The sequence below is a fragment of the Quercus suber genome, unplaced genomic scaffold (genome assembly GCF_002906115.3).
Source record: "Quercus suber isolate HL8 unplaced genomic scaffold, Cork oak 2.0 scaffold_184, whole genome shotgun sequence".
NCBI lineage: Eukaryota > Viridiplantae > Streptophyta > Magnoliopsida > Fagales > Fagaceae > Quercus > Quercus suber.
This window is the reverse complement of record NW_027069642.1, coordinates 911,470-932,416: the sequence shown is the minus strand read 5'-3', so window position 1 is coordinate 932,416 and position 20,947 is coordinate 911,470. Positions and strand designations below refer to the sequence as shown.

The 20,947-nt window shown below is 32.3% G+C and overlaps 1 protein-coding gene and 1 long non-coding RNA gene across 9 annotated transcripts; both read right to left on the bottom strand.

Annotated features, from left to right (window-relative positions):
* Positions 1 to 7,129: 7,129 nt before the first annotated feature.
* On the bottom strand, positions 7,130 to 9,070 carry LOC136069700 (uncharacterized). The gene is made up of 3 exons (XR_010630937.1): positions 8,851 to 9,070; positions 7,530 to 7,630; positions 7,130 to 7,424 (listed from the first exon to the last, which is right to left on the bottom strand). It is a non-coding gene; the product is annotated as an uncharacterized LOC136069700 (long non-coding RNA).
* Positions 9,071 to 11,028: 1,958 nt separating this feature from the next.
* On the bottom strand, positions 11,029 to 19,957 carry LOC112001063 (putative disease resistance protein RGA4). 8 transcript variants are annotated; one of them, XM_065778491.1, is made up of 5 exons: positions 17,180 to 19,957; positions 14,705 to 16,617; positions 13,661 to 13,801; positions 11,754 to 11,938; positions 11,029 to 11,212 (listed from the first exon to the last, which is right to left on the bottom strand). In XM_065778491.1, exon 1 carries the CDS (start codon positions 19,749 to 19,751, stop codon positions 17,187 to 17,189), a length of 2,565 nt encoding a protein of 854 aa, XP_065634563.1. In that variant the 5' UTR covers positions 19,752 to 19,957; the 3' UTR covers positions 11,029 to 11,212; positions 11,754 to 11,938; positions 13,661 to 13,801; positions 14,705 to 16,617; positions 17,180 to 17,186. The 8 variants fall into 8 exon arrangements, with proteins under 8 accessions (XP_065634563.1, XP_065634564.1, XP_065634565.1 ...); XM_065778492.1 differs by having other exon boundaries at positions 13,661 to 14,828; positions 15,423 to 16,617; XM_065778493.1 differs by having other exon boundaries at positions 13,661 to 14,822; positions 15,423 to 16,617.
* Between the last annotated feature and the right edge of the window lie 990 nt (positions 19,958 to 20,947).

The window sequence follows — 20,947 nt, the reverse complement described above, 5'->3', positions numbered from 1 at the left end:
TCATCTCCCTCATATTTATGTTTATTTTGGTGATTAGCACTACATGAATCCCATTGGACTAAGAGATAAACCTTGAACTAACTATAGCAATGAGACTAATAATGTTATTATTATTATCTTCTTCAGATTGCTGGGAATGCTCCAAGCCAAGGAAATCTCGTGGTAAGAAAGGCACCATAGCTTCTGAATGATTTTTCTAAATTTATGCAATGGAAAAGGCCAAATCCATCATAGATAAACCTAGATGAACACCAGGAACGGAGTCCAATAATTAGAAGATAAAAGAAATGAAAGTTTAATTTTGTATTTTTTTTTTCTTTTTTAAAATATGATAGAATTTAAACCTTGCTCCATAATAATTGCGCTTTCACTTTTCTTTACAATTTCTATTTCTATTGCAAAGACTCAAAGATATAAAATGAAAGGCCAATAATAATTCAAGTGGTTTGGTTGGTCCTGTTTGGTTGCTTATGAGAAATGAAAATTATGAAACCCAATTGAAATTCAAATACTATGGATTTGGAATGTTAGGTTTTTGTGGACAACGTATGTGTGATTATAAGAGAAGTGCAAATTCCCCTCAGTGTCTATATCTTAATTTAGATATTTTTTATTGGTCCCCTCAGTGACATGAGAAATAATTCCAAGTCAATGCTTTCAAAATGGAGCCATAGTCTTGCTCCTTCACTAGTGTGTATACTGATTTTAATTTTTGTCTGACTCTTTAGACTTGGACATTGGCTTCTTGACTTGGACTTGGTTGTACAGCTCATGCTTAAAAAATCAGTATCGCTTTCATGTTCATTTTGTGCATTTTCAATTTACATCTGTATGATTATTTTAAAAATAAAAAGTAAATTATCTCTATTCATCTTACGTTACACAACTTAATCATAACTCTGGCACTAAAAATAATACAAAAACACTGATAGCCAATATCCAACAAGCATTGAAACACTATTTTGCAGATTTAGAACATCAAAGGAAACATAGCTTAACATTGTCAAAGATATCAATGGTTTTGAAATAGTCTATCTTAATGGGATTGTGGCATTTACCACAAGTGTGGAGCAATAAATTACAAATGCCAGCCTTCCTTCTTTTTTTCTTTTTTTCTTTTTTTCTTTTTCAAAAAAAAAAAAAAAAAAAAAAATCTAGCAACTTCAAGATAGGTTGTGTCGTCATATCAGCATAGCTGGCAAGTAAAACAACATTAAAATTTAAGGATATTAATGTGTTGAAGGATTGATGCAACCTCCTCTGCGTACAATCATGCTCGAGTTGATGGATTTGGATCCGGTGCCATTGCTACTGCAATTCGCCCCAATCCTTCACAATTTTTTATTTTTTTTATTTTTTTTATTTTTACTTTTATTCATATTTTATATTTAATGTTTGAGATTTAAAGTTTTTTTGCAACTTTAAATTTTAATCATCTGTACCAATTGTATCAAGTAGGGTATTGCATCTTATTTCAATCCGATTTGATAATACTTGTGGTAGAAAGAGGTTGGGCTGTCATATCAACACAGCTGCAAGGTAGGACGATATTAATATTCAAGAACATTATTGAGCATTTCTATTAACTTGTGCATTAATGTGTTGGAAGGATTGATGCAACCTCCTCTACGTACAATCAATCTCAAGTTGATAACGCTTGTGGTACGAAGCGGTAGGACTATCATATCAAGGTAGGACGATATTAATATTCATGAACATTATTGGGCATTTCTATTAACTTGTGAAAAATATTGAGAGGCTATAATTTTCTTAATTTAAGATACAATTTATTATTTAATTGTTGTAATTTATTAGTTTTGGTATTTTTTTTAATGTAATTTTTTTTTCTTTTTTAGGTTTAGAGTATTTATTTCCTTGTTTTAAGTACTTTTAATGTTATTTAGTCAAATTAGGATTTTATATACTTTCCTAACTTCCCTATGGTTTCCTAACTGCTTTAGGTTTTTTAGCAACTTAAGTTTTCTTTTAAGAAAGTTTTGATACCACTTTTATGGGAAATTAAAAAAATTATCAAAATATTAATTACTTTTTTTTTTCATCAAAATTTTATTTAAATAGATTATTAACCAGTGCCCTAAGGGTACTCGTTAACATGTTCTTTCTTTTTATTATTTAAACATATTATAACCTTTAAGAAAATTGTTAACGGTTACCTTTAAGACAATTGTTAATAAACAATTTTTAGAAAGTTTTAATATAATTTTTATAAGAAATATAAAAAATTGTCAAAAAAGTCAAAAAAAAAAATTCTTTTCCAATAAAAGTTTTATTAAAATAGTTCTAAACCAATACTCATCCGTTAACTTTTCCGGCACTTTTTGTTGTATTGGAGTCAAGTCTTTGTTTATTGTTTGTGGGTATTAACTTCATGACCTAATTTTTTTTTTTTTTTGATAAGTAACTTCATGACCTAATTGGACGAGTAATAATATAGTTGGTTGGTCTAAATTAAATTTTCTTCATCATTGTTTATTATGTTATTGCTATCAACGTCATGACCTTGAATGAGTAATAATACCGTTGGTTGGCCGAAATTATTTGTTCTCTTTCTTGGACTTACTTTTCTACATGTCTATTCTTTTTATAAAAAAAAAATTACATATCTATAAAAAATTTTTAGGGGAATGTAAGTCTTTGTTCATTGTGGGTATCAACCTCATGGCCTTGAATGAGTAATAATATATATATATATATATATATGAATTTGTCTTCATTCTTGGAACTTAATTTTCACTTCTTCTTTTTTTGTTGTAAATTCACACTTTTTTTTTTTGAAGGGGTCCCTAATTAATCACAGATCCACAGTAAAACTTATAATTTTTCTCTCAACTCCACCTTTTTTATTTATTATTTATGATTTTGTGCATATAAAAATGTTTTATAGAACTAATATTAATTTCCCATTGTGTTTCACGAACCATTTTAAGCAATAAAAGTATAAAACAATAGTTTCTTCTTCTTTTTGGGTAGAATAAAACAATATTTTCCACAAGCTTATCTATGAGCGGAGAAGTTTAATGGGAGGAAAAGTATTTTTGGCTCATCAAAAACTTTTAAAATTTCACTTTTTTTTTTTGCATTTTTTCATATTTTCAAAAAATTTTAAGGTACAAGCATACTTTAGCACATTTTCAACAAAAAATTGTTAGTTTCAACTAAATAAATTGTTCATAAACAAAATATTAATTAAATAAGTCAAACAGATTTCATGAGTTGGACACAAACACAACATATTTATTAACGGCTCAATTGTATCAATTTAATATAACACAATCTCATTAAACATTAACCCATGTCCTACTATATTACTGTGGATTAATGGGTTGCGTCGAAGTTTGTAGCTATTTATTAAGAAATTCGCGTATAAATGCCTTTCACTTCAAATAAAAATTTTATTGAGAATTGAAAAAGTTGTCAAATTTTTTTCAAACATTAGTAAAAGAGTCATGTTAACGGGTGTCGTAGGACATTGGTTAACAATCAATTAAAGAAAGTTTTTATGAGAAAAGAAAAAAAAATTAATATTTTAATAACTTTTTTCATTTTTCATAAAAATAATGTCAAAACTTTCTTAAAAATGTCCAACAACACTCGTTAACATTTTCCTCAGTAAAATCTTTTTTACAGTGAAACCGGATAATAAATGGTTTCGTAAAATTTAATAACAAATGCCGACACTTCCCGTGTTTTCAAAAAGGGACAAACCGACAAACCACAATTTGATTAATTTCTTTTTATATGCTTTTTTTTTATGAATATTTTTATATGCTTTTTGACGAGCTAGAAAAATTGTTTTTATATATTGATTTTTATTAGTCTTTGTGAACAGCCTTTTTTTTTGGCCTGAATTGTCTTTGTGAACAGCTTTGGTTCATCTTCTTCGAGTTCAATAATTTGAGAGAGAGAGAGAGAGAAAAGAAGTGGGGGACAAAGCTTGTCAATGTCAGGAGCAGAATGCAGATATGGGCTTGGCATATTTTGGCTTTGGTGACTGTCAGTGTCATGGACTCACGGGCGTTTCATGTAAGAGATTTCCAAGAAACCTCCTCCACTTTTTTTTTTTTTTTTTTCCTGAGACAATGAGACAAGAAAAGTAAGTCATAAAATATTGTGCATCATTCATTGCTCGGTGCAAGGAAAAGTAAATTATACTGTGCATCGGCGAAATTATTGTGATTTTCTTTCCTATACAAAAGTACTTGGGCAAATAACACTCATTTCTCTTCATGTTAAAAAATGACACTCACTCTAAATTTAAAAAGAAAAAACTTTTTTTTTGATATTCATTTAACTAAACTCTGTTAAATTGATGTTAAAAATGTTGTATACTAACCTCCTATTTAGTTAATAACATATTTCCAAAATTTTCCTCAACTTATTCTTAAAGTTTTACAAAACCTAAAATTTCGGCAATTATCCCTTCCGGCTTATCCTTTCCTGCTTCTTTGAAAACCTAGATTGATGTTAAAGACTTTTATTTTCAAATTCACAGTAACAAATACACCTCAGCTGGTCCCCTACAACCTCCCATCCCATGGCCCAACAATGATTCCATAGTGAATACGACGAAAGCTGAATAACCAGGTAAATGTCGACAAAGCCCTCAAAATTTCCTGTATTTTAGCATAGTTGAGCCATGGATTTTTGGAATTTATGTGTAGATAGATTGTTATGTGCATAATGGTATAATATTCACAAAACAATTTGTAAAGCTTAAATTTTTTTTTTTTAAACTTGATTTTTGTTGTTGTTAATGGGTTTACTTCAAAGTTCAAAGACATTTCCATTGATGGATTTTGTTTGAAAATGCTCGATTTGTTTGTTACACAATGCTTTGGATATTTACTCATGCTCTATTATCTTATTTCTTCTGCATTTTTTTTTTCAAAGATTTTATATTCGTTGAATGTCCTAAAACCAAACTATTTCCCTTGTGTCTATAATGCTTGAAAGGTAATTTGCAATTTGTCAATAATTCAGCCAAAGAGACAATACTTGGCAGTAAATAAGTAAATGTAAAAATGAGCTAGAAAGTAGAAGCCAATAGCCATTGACACCTCACTTGACTTGCATGAAGAAAAATAATTGATTTGAACTTCTAGAGTTTCTTTTGTACTTTGAATAATTAAAACTAGCTTAATAAATCTATAAATAAATATCCTGTCCTGTGTGATGAAAATGTGGTCTAACAAAATAAATTGCAATGAAATAAAAATAGCAACACAACAACACTTTGATAAACATATATATATACACACACACACATGCACTTATGTATATTCTATCCAATTTACCCATGTCTAAAAGTTTTTTATATTGATAAGTGACTCTGAAAATTTCAAACTCATTTTTAAACAATAAAAGCTTGAAAGCTTTGACAAATTATTTTATTTCATAAATTTTGATCCAAAGTATTGGAGAGAGGTGTGATTAAAAAATCTAAGAGGATCATCAAACTTTAAAAAATCAATTGGAAAGGTGCTGGAAAAGACTAAAAAATCCACTTAAGCAGCATATTTTATAACTAGCACATTGGTGAAAAATATGTAGCAAGGCATTATTTATATTCTTTGGTGCCCCCTTCAAAGAGATCGATTCTCTTGCTTTCAAAGAATTGACGCATTTTTGTATCCACAACAATGCTTCAAGGCCAATAAAAAATTCAACTGATGAAGGTAGCTCATTTATAGCTGTTCTATTCAAACTAAGTATCTTTAGACTTACGATATTCCCAAGTCCTTTGGCAATTTGTCAAATTTTGAGCATCCAGAAAGATTAATTTCATCTAGTGACTTCAAACTACAAATGGTGCTTGGAAGAAGCACAAAATTTTTGCAATCTGTCAGATCCAATGAAGTAAGGCCAATCAAAAATTCAAATGATGAAGGCAACTCCTTTATAGCTGTTTTCCTTAAACAAAGCTTCTTTAGACTTACAATATTCCCCAAGTCCCCTAGCAATTTGTCAAATTTTGAGCATCCAAAAAGATCAAGGTTGTTAAGAGATGTCAAGCTACAAATGGTGTTAGGAAGACACACAAAACTTTTGCCAATTTTGCAAATCAAATATTAAGGCTAGTAAACTTCAACTGATGAAGGTAATTCTACAATAGCAGTGCCTTCTAAAAGAAGTTCTTGTAAGAGCTCCATGTTTCCCACAATTCAGGAATTTACCGAGGGCTTGGTTGGAATAGAATCTCCAATGTTGGAATTGAAGTCATGTTTAGCTTTTTGGTTAAAGGATGAAGTTTGCTTTATAGGGATTTGGGCAATGGGGGAAATGGGGAAGACAACCTCGCTGAAGTTGCCTATAAGATGTTTTCTAAAGAATTTGAAGCTTGTTGTTTTATTGATAATGTTGGGGAAAAATATGAAAAAGAAGGTGAACTTTCACTACAAAAAAATCTTATTTCTCAAAATATGAAAAGTAATATTTGAGAAATAAGATTTTTCTGTCTATGAGAAAATTGTGAATTTATGGGGAGAGATCTGAAAAAAAACACTTGCCCTTCACCATCAAGGAAGCTCAAAAGTTCTGAGGTAGCAACCTATTTTGTCCTCTTAACTTTGTGATGTGTTTATATAATTGGAATTAGTTTGTTTCTAGGATAACAAGGAATTCTTTTAACCCATAGTATAATCTTACAAGTCAATTTAAAACATAGATCCCAAACCCTAACTGATTGTTAATATATAGTTTTCACAATAAGCAAACCTAATTATAGATTCTTCTGCAAAACTTTCATGCCTATTTTAGCTATTATCATTTTGTCAAAGGCTGTTGAACCTTAAGCACATCTCTCTCTCATGTCTCTCTTCCCATGTGAGAGTTCCATGACCAATGGATTTGTCACATTTAGTTCTGCACAATTTATAACTTTTATATGTATTCTTCATTTATGGTGGCACTTTTAAAAGAAAAAGATGACGCTCTTGTTTTTTATCTGAAGAAAGTTTAAGAACTGATATAATATTGTTGTAAGTCATTACATCTTATATGCTATGATATGTAAAGACTCAACCAACAGTTCCCCAATGAAAAGAAGGAAGTAAAACATTTACCAGAATTAGTAGCNGAATGAAATTTTTTAGAAGGATCTTATAAAAAAAAAAAAAAAAAAAAAACAGAAGCTTTGATTAATGTAATAAATGTATATTAAAATAGTTAAGGGTCTTGGATCTATGTTTTAAATTGACTAATTGGATTATACTGTGATGAGTTAAAAGAAATTTCCTGTTATCCTAGGCAAACCAAACTAATTCAAGTCATTTAAAACACCAATCACAAAGTACAAGAGGACAGAATAAGTATGCACCTCTAAGCTTTTGAGCTACCTTGATGGTGTGAAGGGCAAGTGTTATCTTTCCAGATCCCTCTCACCCATAAATTTCAACAATTCTTCCCTGCAAAGTGCAGAGGAAATCTCTCACCACAGCTGTAATGACACTACTCCATAATTTATTTATTTGTATCTAAACTTACACTTGAGATAAAAATCATGATCATACCTTCATCAAGTAGTAACTGATCCATAAGTAGTACATTTTGAAGCTCTTTTAATATGTCGACAGACAGAAGTTCCAAATTTTCATGTAACAACACTCATCAGCTGCGTATCATGAGAATGGCAACAAGGAAGTGCTAAGCCTTATGCACATGTGCAACAGCAATGCAAATAATGTGATTAAAGCATAACATGAAAATAACCCTCTTTCAATTAATAAATTAATAGTTAAGAGACTCAAAATAAAATGGTAGACCATGCAAGCAACGCTATTTTTTTCTCCACATCCCACCTCAAACAGCTACTAACGAATTGCTAAAAGTTTAGCACAATGTTAAGAACCTACAGGTAATACCATATACCTACAGGTAGTACCATATACTACGGAACTATAGTGTTTACCCAAAACCATGAACACACCAGCAGCAAGTACCCCAATCTAGAAGTCAAAAGAGTTCACTACTTGAACACGATGCTAAGGTCTGATAGGGAATACTTTTTTTTCTTAATTGGATAAGTAGAATTACAGGGCATACTAAAGATTCCATCATAGTTTCAGATTTGGGCCCTAGATAATATGTTTAAGCATAAGATGAAATCCCTGGTTGCACATCAGTTACAGCACATACCAATTATTAAAAAAATATTAAACAAAAAAAGAAAATAAAATAAACCCGCTGATTATCTTTACTCTCAAAGCATGTTTGTGCCACCCTAATCAACAGGGTTTTTTTCATACACAAATCTGAGACACATTGTTGAGATCATTCATTGTTCATTTTCTCCCTGACCTACTGCACTCAACTCACCATGTTTATGCCCTTGCAAGTACTAGCCTCCTTCCACTTATCAATTTCTCAAATTCTTCCTATCTTTCTTCTTTCCATTATTACCATCACAAGCTCCAGCATTCCAGCAATAAAATCCCTTATTCCCTCTTTAGTTTCAATCAATATCAAAAAAATTCTGGCTTCCCTTTGTAATTTATAGTTTCCTCTTTACTACCTATAGATGGGCCTTTGTTTCTTCTTTCACATGTAAATTAAGCAAAGAGAATGCAAGAATTCTATATAATATTTTTAATCTTTTCAATTTCATATTCATGCAAGCATGCATTGGAGTCATTGCAAAATATCCAAAAACAAAAAAGCAGGAAACTTTACAAAATCTAGGAACCCAGTTCAGAAAAATTAAGATATAACACAAAGGCATTGAAATCAAACGAACCCCCAAAATTTCTGCAGCTACAGAAACCAAGAAAATCACAATGTCCAAGAAAGTTTACCCCTACAAACTGTGAAATAAAATTGGAGAGAGAGAGAGACCTGGCGGAGAGAGCAGAGTAGAGTGGAAAGGCGTAGAGACGAAGATGGTTCGTAAGTAAAGGTGCAAAGAAACCCATTTTGGCTTTAGGGTTTAAGGTAAATAATAATAATAATAATAATAAGTATAATTTTGAGGTTTAAGGTGGAGAAAGTGAGAAACCCATTTCTGTTTTCTGATAATTTCGCTCTCTGTGTTCTGTATTTCTGCTATTGTCGTCATTGTTGTGATGTTCATGGGTTTTCTTCTTTCTCTTCTAAGGTCCTTGCTAGTGTTCATTGGCCCAAGCCCAAGATGAACAGGCCATTATGGGTTTGATCTATCTGTTAAACCTTTTTAGTCTTTGTTTTAACGCTTGTCCTTAGAGCATTAGTTAACAATCTATTTTGAAAAAATTTTGATACTACTTTTATGAGAAATGAAAAAAGCTGTCAAAATATTAATTATTTTTTTATTATTTTCTTTTCCTATAATTTTTTTTTTAAATGAATTGTTAACCAATACTCTAAAGACATTCGTTAGCATTTCCCATAAATTTATAATCAGCACAACTACACATGAATATTTCATCCCACTAATCTTTCAAATCTAATGATGTCTTGCATTCTAGTCAATTCAATTAATAAAGTCTTTTGTAAATATGGATCTCAAATAGCCTAGTTACCCTACCAAGAGTTTTATGATTTAACTGGTACTTTTTGGTATTTCCAATGAATACATCTAGGGTTTAAATCCACGCTACGATGTAATGAAGTATAAACAATTGAACACACTAGACTAAATCTAATGATATATTCTTTTGTGGTTCTTGTCATTATTACTTGGAGGCTAAGGGAAAAATGATAAATTATTTTTATATGGTAACAGACCAAGATAGCATTAGTAATGAAATTAGTTATTGTCTAATCATAGTGGTTGGTCTTCATTCACAATCGAAGGATATTAATTGTAGGATTATGTTGTCGTTGCATCTAATATATTATGGTTTATGGATTACCAAAATGTAGTGGTTGGTATATTCTCTTTAAGTGAAAGAAAATGATGATAATAATAACTCTGTAGATTAGAAAACCTCATCCATAACAAGATTGTTTTACTGAAATGGAAACTTGTAAAGAATTACCAAAACACTCGTTAACCCCCCCGCCATAACAAGGAAGACACTGGTATTCTCAAGTTGAAGGATCCTACAGGTTAGAAAAGTGGCTGGGTCCTTTGACATCTAACTACCATATCTGAGTAAAACTCATCCATTCAACAATCTAACGTGATCCTCTCTCTCTTTCAAACAACTGTCTCCTTAATATCTTGACCATCTTATCAAGAATTCCATCATTTTTTACTAGAAACTGCTCAGCTTCATGTTTACCACTGAAAAGTTTCCCTTCTATTAGGTAGTTGCTTCCTTCTTTGACAATGACTCCATGTTCACAAGCTAACTCCAAGACCTCAGCCTCATAACAAAAGCCTCTCCCAAATTGTATCCCGAACTCGGCCTTTTTCATTGAAGGCGCCAGATTATTTTTCACCACTTGGACGCAAACCCCAAGGCCAGTCACCTGGAATGTAAGTTATTATTAAAAAAGTAAATCAAGATTAAAGTAAACGCATTAATAAGTCAAAAGAAAAATGCTCCGAATAGTAAAAAAAATGAGCAGAAAAATCCTCCAACAATCAAGGAAACATAATTAGTTAAAAATATGAAAATCCCTACATAATCCTAGATACAATAGGCTGTAACCACCTTTCTTGTCCATGGCTATATTAATTCCTTATTTACCCATCAAATTTAAGAGCTTCCACCATCAAATTTTAAGCAAAGGTAAAATTATTGTTCACAAAACAACAGCCTGCTCAGTATATATGGCTCTATTGCAAGTGTCAGTCCTCACAAGCTGCTAACAGTGGAATGTTGCGGTTATATATATCATTCAATTGATAAATTTATCTTTATTTATTTATTTAGCATTTTCCTTTATCTTTCCACTCAGCTTAAGATTTGGCTTTATGTTGTTACTAAGAAGACAACAAAATTTGAGACAACCCCATCAATTACAGACCGACACCATATACTTGAAACACAGATCCACAACTCCAAAAGAGAGAGAGAGAGAGAGAGAGAGAGAGAGAGAGAGAGAGAGAGAGAGAGAGAGAGAGAGAGAGAGNAATAATAAATATAACAAAGAGGTTCAAAATGATGAAGTATATTGTCCTCAACTTGATTAAGAAAAACAATAAGAGTTTGAGATTGTCATAATGAGTATAGATTTTTCTAAGTGCTTGGGTCATTATTCGTCATTGCATATCTTGGAAGGTGCTACCAATCATATGATCAAGTTCACATTGGGGGACAAGAGCAGCTACCTGAAAAAGCCAACATGCAGGACATTATTAGAGCATGATAATACTGATAAAGAAATAAAACAATGTGTCCAATTGATAGATCTCTAGTCATCTACAATCACAACGATCCGTTTGGATTGACTAAAGGTTAACTAATGGAGATATTGCCACCTAGAACTATTGGTGTATTTTCTTTAATGATCCGTTTGGATTGAGGAGGAGGAGGGGAGTAGAGTAGAGTAGATTAGAGTAGATTTAGCCCAAAATCAGCCTATTTTCAATCAACTCTACTCTACTCTCCCTCCCTCCCCCTCAATCCAAACAGGTCCTAAATGACAAAGATAATAATAATAATAATAATAATAATAATAATAATAAAACAGGTTCACAACATGAATTTCATTTTTTTGTACAAACTAGAATGTGTCATCCATGAACACCACAGTTGAACACCAACCCCTGTGGGTGTGGGAAAAAAACACCAAGGCAAAGCACCCCCTTTTCTCCCCATACAAAGATTAATGGATAACACCAGAATCATTTATGAGAATTAATCACTTACACTATCAACCACAATAACATCTACAGCTCCACTTCTGGTAAGAGTGTTAGTAAGAGTGTTAACCACACTTAGCAAATTTTCAGTAGAGATTGGACATGAGATAAGAAGATTTTCTATGTTTATACCCATTGATTCTACAAGTGAAGGGTCCATTGCATTTTCTACGTCAAGATCTGCACAATACCCTGCCACAAGGACAATTCTATGGGGTAAAGAAAGCATTAATCTATTAAAAAAAATCGCAAAATAAAGAACAATAATAAATAGGATAGAAGGAAGATCTCGTATAACAAATGTAATTAATTACAGCCAAACCAACTAAAGGACAAGTAAACCAGCTTATCCATTTAAAAAATAATAATAATCCATGCAGCCAAAATAAACAACCAATTCCTCAATGAAGCACTAAGATGTCTGCCTTCCTTACATGTTTAATGGAACTACTTACTTTCTTACTCATGTCAAACTTTTGTCAATAGGCAGCATAAGACCAAATATGTGATCTCTTGAAAAAAGGAAACTATTGATATTTTTTGTTTGCATTCAAAGGAAACTTAGGAAACAGTGAAGCAACTACTTTAAAAAAATATATAAAAACTATAAAAAAATATAAAAACAAAAACAAAAAAACAACAACAACAACAAAGCAACTACCTGGAAGAACTACAATGCATGTACATAGCAAGACCAGAAGCACAAATTTAAAGCTTAGATATTCTTGACTTACAACCAAAAGCACTCCAGGGCAACAACTGCCATATTAAATCTAATGTACACCAAAAAGAAGAAAAAGGCAATCCTAACATGCCAAGAACTTGGTATGATCTTACAAATTTGTGCCTATAAACACAGAATTCAATAGTAATCATTTTGTCAAGTTCACTATCATCATCACTGACAAGACAGCACCTGTAGATCTCCTTACTGTTGTTCATGTTCATAAGATGTTAATCTTCAAATTGGTTGCACTGTTCTGGTTATGCTAGCAGTTTTAATATTTACAATTACAAGTTTCTATGTACAAAGCATTGATAACTGTCAATTAATAGCTGTAATAGGACCTTCCATAAAGAAAATAGTGACTATCCAGAGAAACCATTCAGAAAGAACAAGGCAGTAGGGGCTCCTATTCATACTAAGTATCAAGCAATGTGACACCATAGACCTGTCTTCATGTTTTTAAGAAGACCCAAAAAAAAAAAAAAAAAAGAAAATGAGACACTGACACCATCAATTCACAAAGTGACACCATAGACTTGAAACCCCATATGCATCTTTACATGATACAATCTAAAGTCTTTATAGACTTAAATGAGACAATTTGATTTCAAGATTACCACTAAATTGGAGAAATAAGGCCATTTATGATTGAAACTGTGACTTTCTCTAGAAATATCACAAGAAAAGGGTAGCCACTAAAACTTTAGTTCATTATTTCAAATTTTATTGTTTTTGTTATTAATTTTTTGTTAGTGGTTTAAAGTTGATAGATACTTAGCTACAAGGTTTTCTCTAATGTTCATTAACACACAGAGTACATTAACAAGAGATCTTTAATAAAGAGTAAAACTAAATTAATTGTGGAAACAAGAATAACAGAAATAGAACCAGGATGTCCTTAAAGAAGCAACAGAAGGACCAGAGAACAATTAAGAGAAAGCAATTGCACAAAAAACTATAGAAAGCAACTGCACAGAAAACTATCTCCATGAAAAGGTGAGGTAGAAGTGATGCAAAATTTCCATTCAAAAAGCTAAATGTCTGCTCCTGAAGAGACTGGCAGTATAACTTTTTGAAAATAAAATAAAACAACATGGACAAGGGCATATGTCATTAACTTAACATATCACTGTGAACCTTGGAAGCTTATTAATGCCACTTATTATCAAAAGTGAAAGAAAATTGACCTTATTCTCAATCTTGAGAAGTCCTGTTCTTATCATCCTCAGTCATACAACTGCATAGAATTCCAAGGCAGGTCCACCACAGTCCACAGGTGACCTCATCCATATGACCAAAAGCTTGCCTGATTTTGGACTTGATTGGTCCTGGAAATAAAAGTTAATACAGGCAGGTAAATGGAGTTCCTCCATGATAGAACTGATAAGATACACTTTATAACATATAAACAAGGAGGATAAAATGACTGAATATATTGTCTTCAACCTGATTAAGAAAAAGGATGAAGAGCTTGAGATTGGCCGAATTAGTAATGAATTCTTCTAAGTGCTTGTGTCATTTTTTGTGATTGTATATCTTGGAATGGCATTTACGTGACAAATCCAAACGTGCAGGAAAATATTAAAGCATGATAATACTGAGAAAGGGAGTGCAAATGACCTGTCACTCTTTTGTCGTTTACATTGAGTAAGCTGTAATTGTATAAGTGCCAATATAGGTTAAGATATTGCCACCTATAGTTGTAAGTATATTTTCTTAAAATGAAAGAAAATGATGATGATAAACAATAATAACTCTGCCCCATTTTGGCATTTTCTCTCCCCGAGAAAAGAATTCAAACAGTAAATGCCACAATCATGTGTGAGAAACTGAGAATTAATCACTTACGCTATCAACACATCTATGGTTGTAGTTCTAGTCAATTTGTTAACAAAACTTGGCAATTTTTCATCAGAACTTGGACATGAAAAATATTCTTATTTTTTGTGTTTTTACTCACATTGATTCTGCAAGTGAAGCATGCATTGCGTTTTCTAAGTCAAGATAAGCACAATATCCAGCCAAAAGAGCAATTTAGTGAGGAAAAGAAAACATTATGCAAAGAAAATTAGTTGATAGACTATAAAGAACATCTTATCTTGCAAATATAAGTAATTAGGGATTAATTTATTAAAGGAAAGCAAATCAACTGGTCTATTTGGAAAAATACTCCATGCTGCCAAAATAAATCAACATTTGTTCAGTTAAATTTAGATGTCTGCCTTTCTTACAAGTTTGAACACTGCCACCACCAATGATTACAAAGGAACTGCCATGCCACACCTTTTTTTCCCCCTATTTGAACACACGTTCCCAATAGGTCTTGAAGCCCCCAACCTCACCGTCTACCTAGCACTTGCAAGGGCAGGAGGATGCCAGTTGAGTGAGAACTCATTGATCTTACTCATGCCACTCTTATGTCAATATGCAGCAAAAGAGTAAATATGTAACCACAAATAACTTGTAGGGATTTATTTTCCATGCTAAAAATGAATTCATGAAAAAAAGAGGAAAAAATCAAGATTTTTTTTCTTTTTTGTTTGAAGGAAACTTACAAGAGACAATGAAGCAACCAAATGGGAGAAGTACAATGTATTTATATAGCAACAACAAAGGCACACATTTAAGGTGCAGATTTGCGCCTATATGCACAAGGTTCAATAGAACTCATTTTGTCAAATTTACTGTAATGATCATCTATGGAGTCAATGTTAGCAACATTCTCCCTCATTCATAGACAACACCAGTAAACATCCATGCTTTTATTTATAATCATAAGATGCCTAGTTCTAAATTGGTAGCACTGTTATGGTGATGCTAGCAGTATTAATATTCATGATTACGTGTTTCTGTGTTCAAACTTCAAAGTACTCATAATTGCAGCTTAATAGTTGTAAAACGAATTGAAAAAACATTGATAAAGAAGAAGGTGGCCTGGAAAAACCATACAGAAAGTACAATAAGAAGATCTTGAGCGATATGGCTTGGTCCTGCAATCTTGAGCAGAAGATTTGGACACAGTAATATCTAGCGTGTTAGGATTAAATGCAAGATAGACTTCATCTAAGATATTATCAGTTAAAATTAAGATATCAGGACTTCAAATAATGGATTAACAACAATTCCATTATAAATATATTTCTTATCATTAGCTAGAAAAGTTAGAAATTGTTTTTAAATGTTCACCAAAAGGGTGTTCTTGCCAAAATATTAGCCACAACACAAGCTACTCTGAACTTAGCTGATGAGATTATTATTAAATGACCTATTGTTAAGTCCTCTGGACCTGAATTTGTAGATAATCTTACTTGTTAAAGGCTAAACTACTGACAGTTTCCATAAGCAATGGGATATCTCTACGAAATGCAATTGCTTAGCCTACCAACTCAAGTACAATAAAATGTAAATTTAACTCTTGATTGTTCAGCTAATTATTTTCAATATCTTCTGATACTTCCTTCTTTTGGGGGAAAATTGTTGATTGAGCCTTTACATATCATAGCATATAAGATGTAATGATTTGCGATATTATTATAAGTGTTCTCAAACTTTATTCAGATAAAAAAAAACAGAGTTGTCATTTGAAAAAAAAAATGTAGTGCCACCGTAACTGAAGAACATAGATAAAAGGTGTAAATTGTGCGAAAGAAATGTGAGAAATCCATTGATCATGGAACTCTTACATGGGAAGAGAGAGATGGGCTAATAGTTGTGAAAACCATATGTTGGGGAGATAACATTTTGGAGAGACTCCAATTGAGTAGTTAATATAAAAAATAAAACATCAATTAACCCAAAAGGCTTAGGCCTATGAGTTTTGGCCTAACTATGTTATATTAACCACTCATTTTTCTCATTGTTATTTAATGTGAGATTTCACTCACACGTGTGTACCTAACACTATATATAAGAACAAAAAAGGGTTTTGGGATCTATGTAAATTGACTTATTAGATTTCACAATAATGGTAAAAAGAAGTTCCCTGTTTCATCTAATTAATCCAAACTAATTCCAATCATATCAAAAAGTTTTAGAGGAAAAAAATTAGGACACACCTCAGCACTTTTGAGCCTCGTTGATGATGTGAAAGGCTAAGTGGTTCTTTTCTAGATGCCTCTCTCTCTTAAATTTTGTCGATCCTATCCTGTAAAGTGCAGAGGAAAACTTTCACCACCGTTGTAATAACACTATTCCACTTCTTTGCAACTAAACTTAAACTGGAGATCAAATGATTATACGTACGTTCATTAAGAAGTAACTGGTTCATAAGTAGTAAAATTTAAAGCTCTCTCTCTATGTTGGTAGTTGTAATTCCAAATTTTCATTAAACACTCATAAGTTGAGTACTTATAAGTGTGACAACAATGAAATCCCAAGTTATACATCATCAACATTATCCATGGTAGTAAAAGCCAACCAAATAACATAGTAGACCATGCATGCAAGAAGAAAGACATAACTCAATGTTAAAATTTTCCCCATATCCCACCTTAAATAGCTGCTAAGGAATTTCTAAACCTTGAGCAGCAACAAGTACCTAAATCTAGAAGGCAAAATAGTTAACTTAGTTTAGGGATGAAAGTGTAAAATGGGATATAGTTTAGGGTAGAAAAGTATAATTTCCTTTTAAAAAAAAAATGTGCATTAGCTTAGTAAGATAGATAAACAGAGCAAACTAAAAAGAGGAAGAAGATTTTAGCACTTACCTAATCTTTAAATCAATTTGACCAGAGGGACGTGTGCTATCTTAGGCCAATCCTTGCCAACATCTCGCTCGCAATTTCTCCTCAAATTAGGACAACGAACAATCTCCAATTCTCTTAAGGTAGTGAGGTGACCCAACCCCTTTGGCAAAGAGGATAATTTTGGGCAATACCGAATCATAAGTTTTTGAAGTGAATTGAGATCTGAAAGCCACTCTGGCAATACCACCAAGTTGTGACAATCAAAGATAGTTAAGAAATTTGAAGTATTGGCAGATCCTTTAAGCCATAGCGGTAGAGCCACTAGTTTTGGCAATCTACCGATGCTGAGTTTTCGGAGACTTGTTGGGTAGTCATCCCCTTCCATCAAATTAAGCTTTTCACAATTTTGAATTGACATAACTTCCAACGCTGTCAGGTGTTTCAAACCTTGTGGCAAAGAGTTTAGGCTTTCACAATTTTGAAAGCCTAAAAAGCGAAGGGCGGTGAGGCGCTGGATCCCTTTCGTAAAAGACTCTAGCTTGGGACATTTATCAAAATACAATTTTCGAAGAGAACACATGCACTCGATTCCATTGGTGGGAAAACGAGTTTGTTTTGTGGTTATTGACAAATATCTGAGGCTGATCATCTTCCTTATATCTCTTGGCAACTCTTCAAGCTCTTCACAGCCACGTAATATCAATGTTTCCAAATTCTGCAGGTTGCAAATGGACTTAGGCAGTTTCTTGATTTGCTTATTCCCTCGTAAGTTGAGATATCTCAAATGCTTTAAAGTACTAATTGAGCTTGGCAACTCCTCCAACCTTGGATATCTTAAATTTAGCAGCCTCAGTTGCTTAAATCTTGAGATGCATGTTTCCACCAAGGGTTTATTAATAAAAGTGTGTTCAGCTGATGGCCAATCTTTGCATGAGAAATTAATAGTCCGCATGTTGTTACTCAACTTATTTAAAAAAGCTATCATTGCGTCAACACCCAAATTATGGTCCAAAATTGACACATGCCTAGCCTTTTCAAAGTTGTTGGAGTTATTTGTGTTTTCTATTAAGCAATAATCATTTTGTGCAACATATAATGAAAGATCATGTATCAAATCATGCATTTTAAATGTCACGAAAGTACCAATGTCTTTGAATTCTTGAAAGAGAGATCTTGATAAGAACTCTTTTATATATTGTTCTCCAATATCTTCCAACTCTTGAGCGCTTTTGTTGGATTTTTGGAGGAGCCCATTTGCCATCCAAGACTGGATTAAGTCCAAATTACTATATCTAAAATCCTTTGGATATAATGAGCAATGAGCAAAACATTGTTTCAAGTATGATGGCAATCGATTGTAACTCAATCTTAGTGCAGGTAAAATGTCGTCATTGTTTTGTTCTAGTTTCCGTATCTCATTATCCCTTATTGAAATCCAATCACGCTCCTCGGTTTTTGAATAAAGTAAGCCCCCTAGAGTCTTCATAGCCAAAGGAACACCTTTGCATTTTTTTGCAATTTTTTTTCCAATCTTTATAAGATTTGGATATTGTTTCTCCTCCCCTTCATTGAATGCCCACCTTAAAAACAATGATAGACAATCATTCTCTGCAAGACCTTCTATGTCATGGATTGGTCCAGGAGCCATCGTTGAGGCAACTTTGTGACTACGTGTAGTGATAAGAATTTTACTTCCTTGGCCACCTTCTGTTAACAAATTCTTCAGACTAAACCATTTGTTACGATTCTCATTCCAGACATCATCCAAAACAATGAAAAATCTTTTTTTCTTTAAAATACTTCGTAAATTAACTTGCACTTCATCCATACTCATGTTCTTTTTAATTCCATTACCTGTAGATTTAAGGATTTGTTTTGGTAATGTTAAAACATTAAAGTCTTCTGACACACACACCCATATTCTAGAGTCAAAATGTTTAGCTATCCTTTTATCATTATACGCCCACTGAGCCAGTGTGGTCTTGCCTAGACCTCCGATTCCCACTATAGAAATCACAGAAACATTACAGTTGTCATCTGGGTGCATCAAAAGATGTATTATCTTTTGCTTGTCATCATCCCTCCCAATAACATCACAATCACGAACAAAGGAGTGGGTCATCTCTCTCTTCCTGTCCCCAATACGCTGATCTTCAAATCGCTCCTCAAGATGAAATTGAGCTCTATCCTTTGCTAACTCTTCTAAACTCTCTCTTATGCCCTTGATTTTCTGACTCATCTTATAACCGAAGCCAAGCAAGTTAAAAGAAGAATAAGAAACGGAGTCAAGTACCTTTTCACGAGTGCTTCCATGCATTTTCACCACTTGCCTCCGAAGAGCTTCACACTCGAATTCATCCAACACATCCATCGCATCATGAAAGACATCTTTGAGTTGCCCCAACCAAACACTTAGACCTTGGTTTTTCACTTGCTTCTCCTCGGCGTCCAACAGCACGGCTTGGATCGTGGACATGGTGAGCTCCAGCTTTTTCAGATCGCTGGAAACGACCCATGCAGAACAAATCTCTTGGTAAGCAAGGGAACCTATCTTGTCAATAACGCTTGCAGCAATGGAATAGGCCAACTCCATCAATGAAAATTAAGAATGTTGGTTTTGCTGTGAACTGTGAAGTAACAACAGAGAGAGGTCGGTGAAGTGGAGCATCAGAGATGATATGCTCTGCCTTCTCTGCAGATTAAGGATGGGAAGTAGGAATGAGTTTGGAAGGTAATAATGGGATTTTGTCTTGAGAAAACTGGGAAAATAATCATATTTTGAATTGGAAAAGCTGATCAAAATTATAAGGAAACAAGTGAAAGCCCACATGTTTTCTACGTGTAAAGCACAGAAGCTCTCCAATATTTTGAGTGCAACGCTTAATTTAAATGTGATATTTTAAGGTTTAAAGTCAAAATACCATTTTCAGACCTTATTTCAATTGGTTGAATAGAACGAAATATTTCAGTATTACTTATTTTAATATATCATGTCAAGATTATCACTAACTTTAAATTTATATATATATATATATATGAATTAGTATATGTTCATTTTCAAAAAAATGCAAAATGAATAATACTATTCGCCCAAATGCTTAAAAATCATGCTTCATCTGATCGATCATGTATTTTACATCTGATTTATAAAGCTTGCCATAATAAAATGTAAATATAAATGGTACTGTAGCATCAATGCAAAGTTATTTTTATTATTTTATTCACCATCTCTCCTGCCATTCTCTCTCCTCATTAGCAATTGTGTTGGTTCTATGCTATTGTGGCTAGAAATAGATGATTTTAATGTAATGTAATGCAAAATAAATAATAGAATGTGGGGTATGTTGTAAGAATGATTATATAAAACAAACACACACACACACACATATATATATATATATATAAAGAAGCTGATGAGAACGCACTAATAACTCATCACACCATTCAAAAGCTAAAATAAAATTTAAAGTATAAAACAATAGACCTAATTTATCAAAAGTAAGATTACAACTTTCTAAATGATGCAATCACATTATACTGTACATTTGCACAAATAAAATTTATTTATCATATAATTAAATAAATTAGTACTAATACAAAAAATAGATTATCATAAAAGGATAACTAATGAAAATATACTTAAACAATACAAATTAAATAAATTACTTAAAATATTATAAAAAATAAGTACCAATGAAAATGGGAAAAATTCAATCAAAACTAATTTTTTTTTTAAAAAAACTTTAAATAAAGTCACAAATGGGTTGATATGATCAAACTTTAAGTAAA

What these genes read in the sequence shown, in the direction of transcription:
- LOC112001063 (XM_065778490.1), bottom strand. Translation starts at nt 19,751, where the DNA reads ATGGAGTTGGCCTATTCCATTGCTGCAAGCGTTATTGACAAGATAGGT.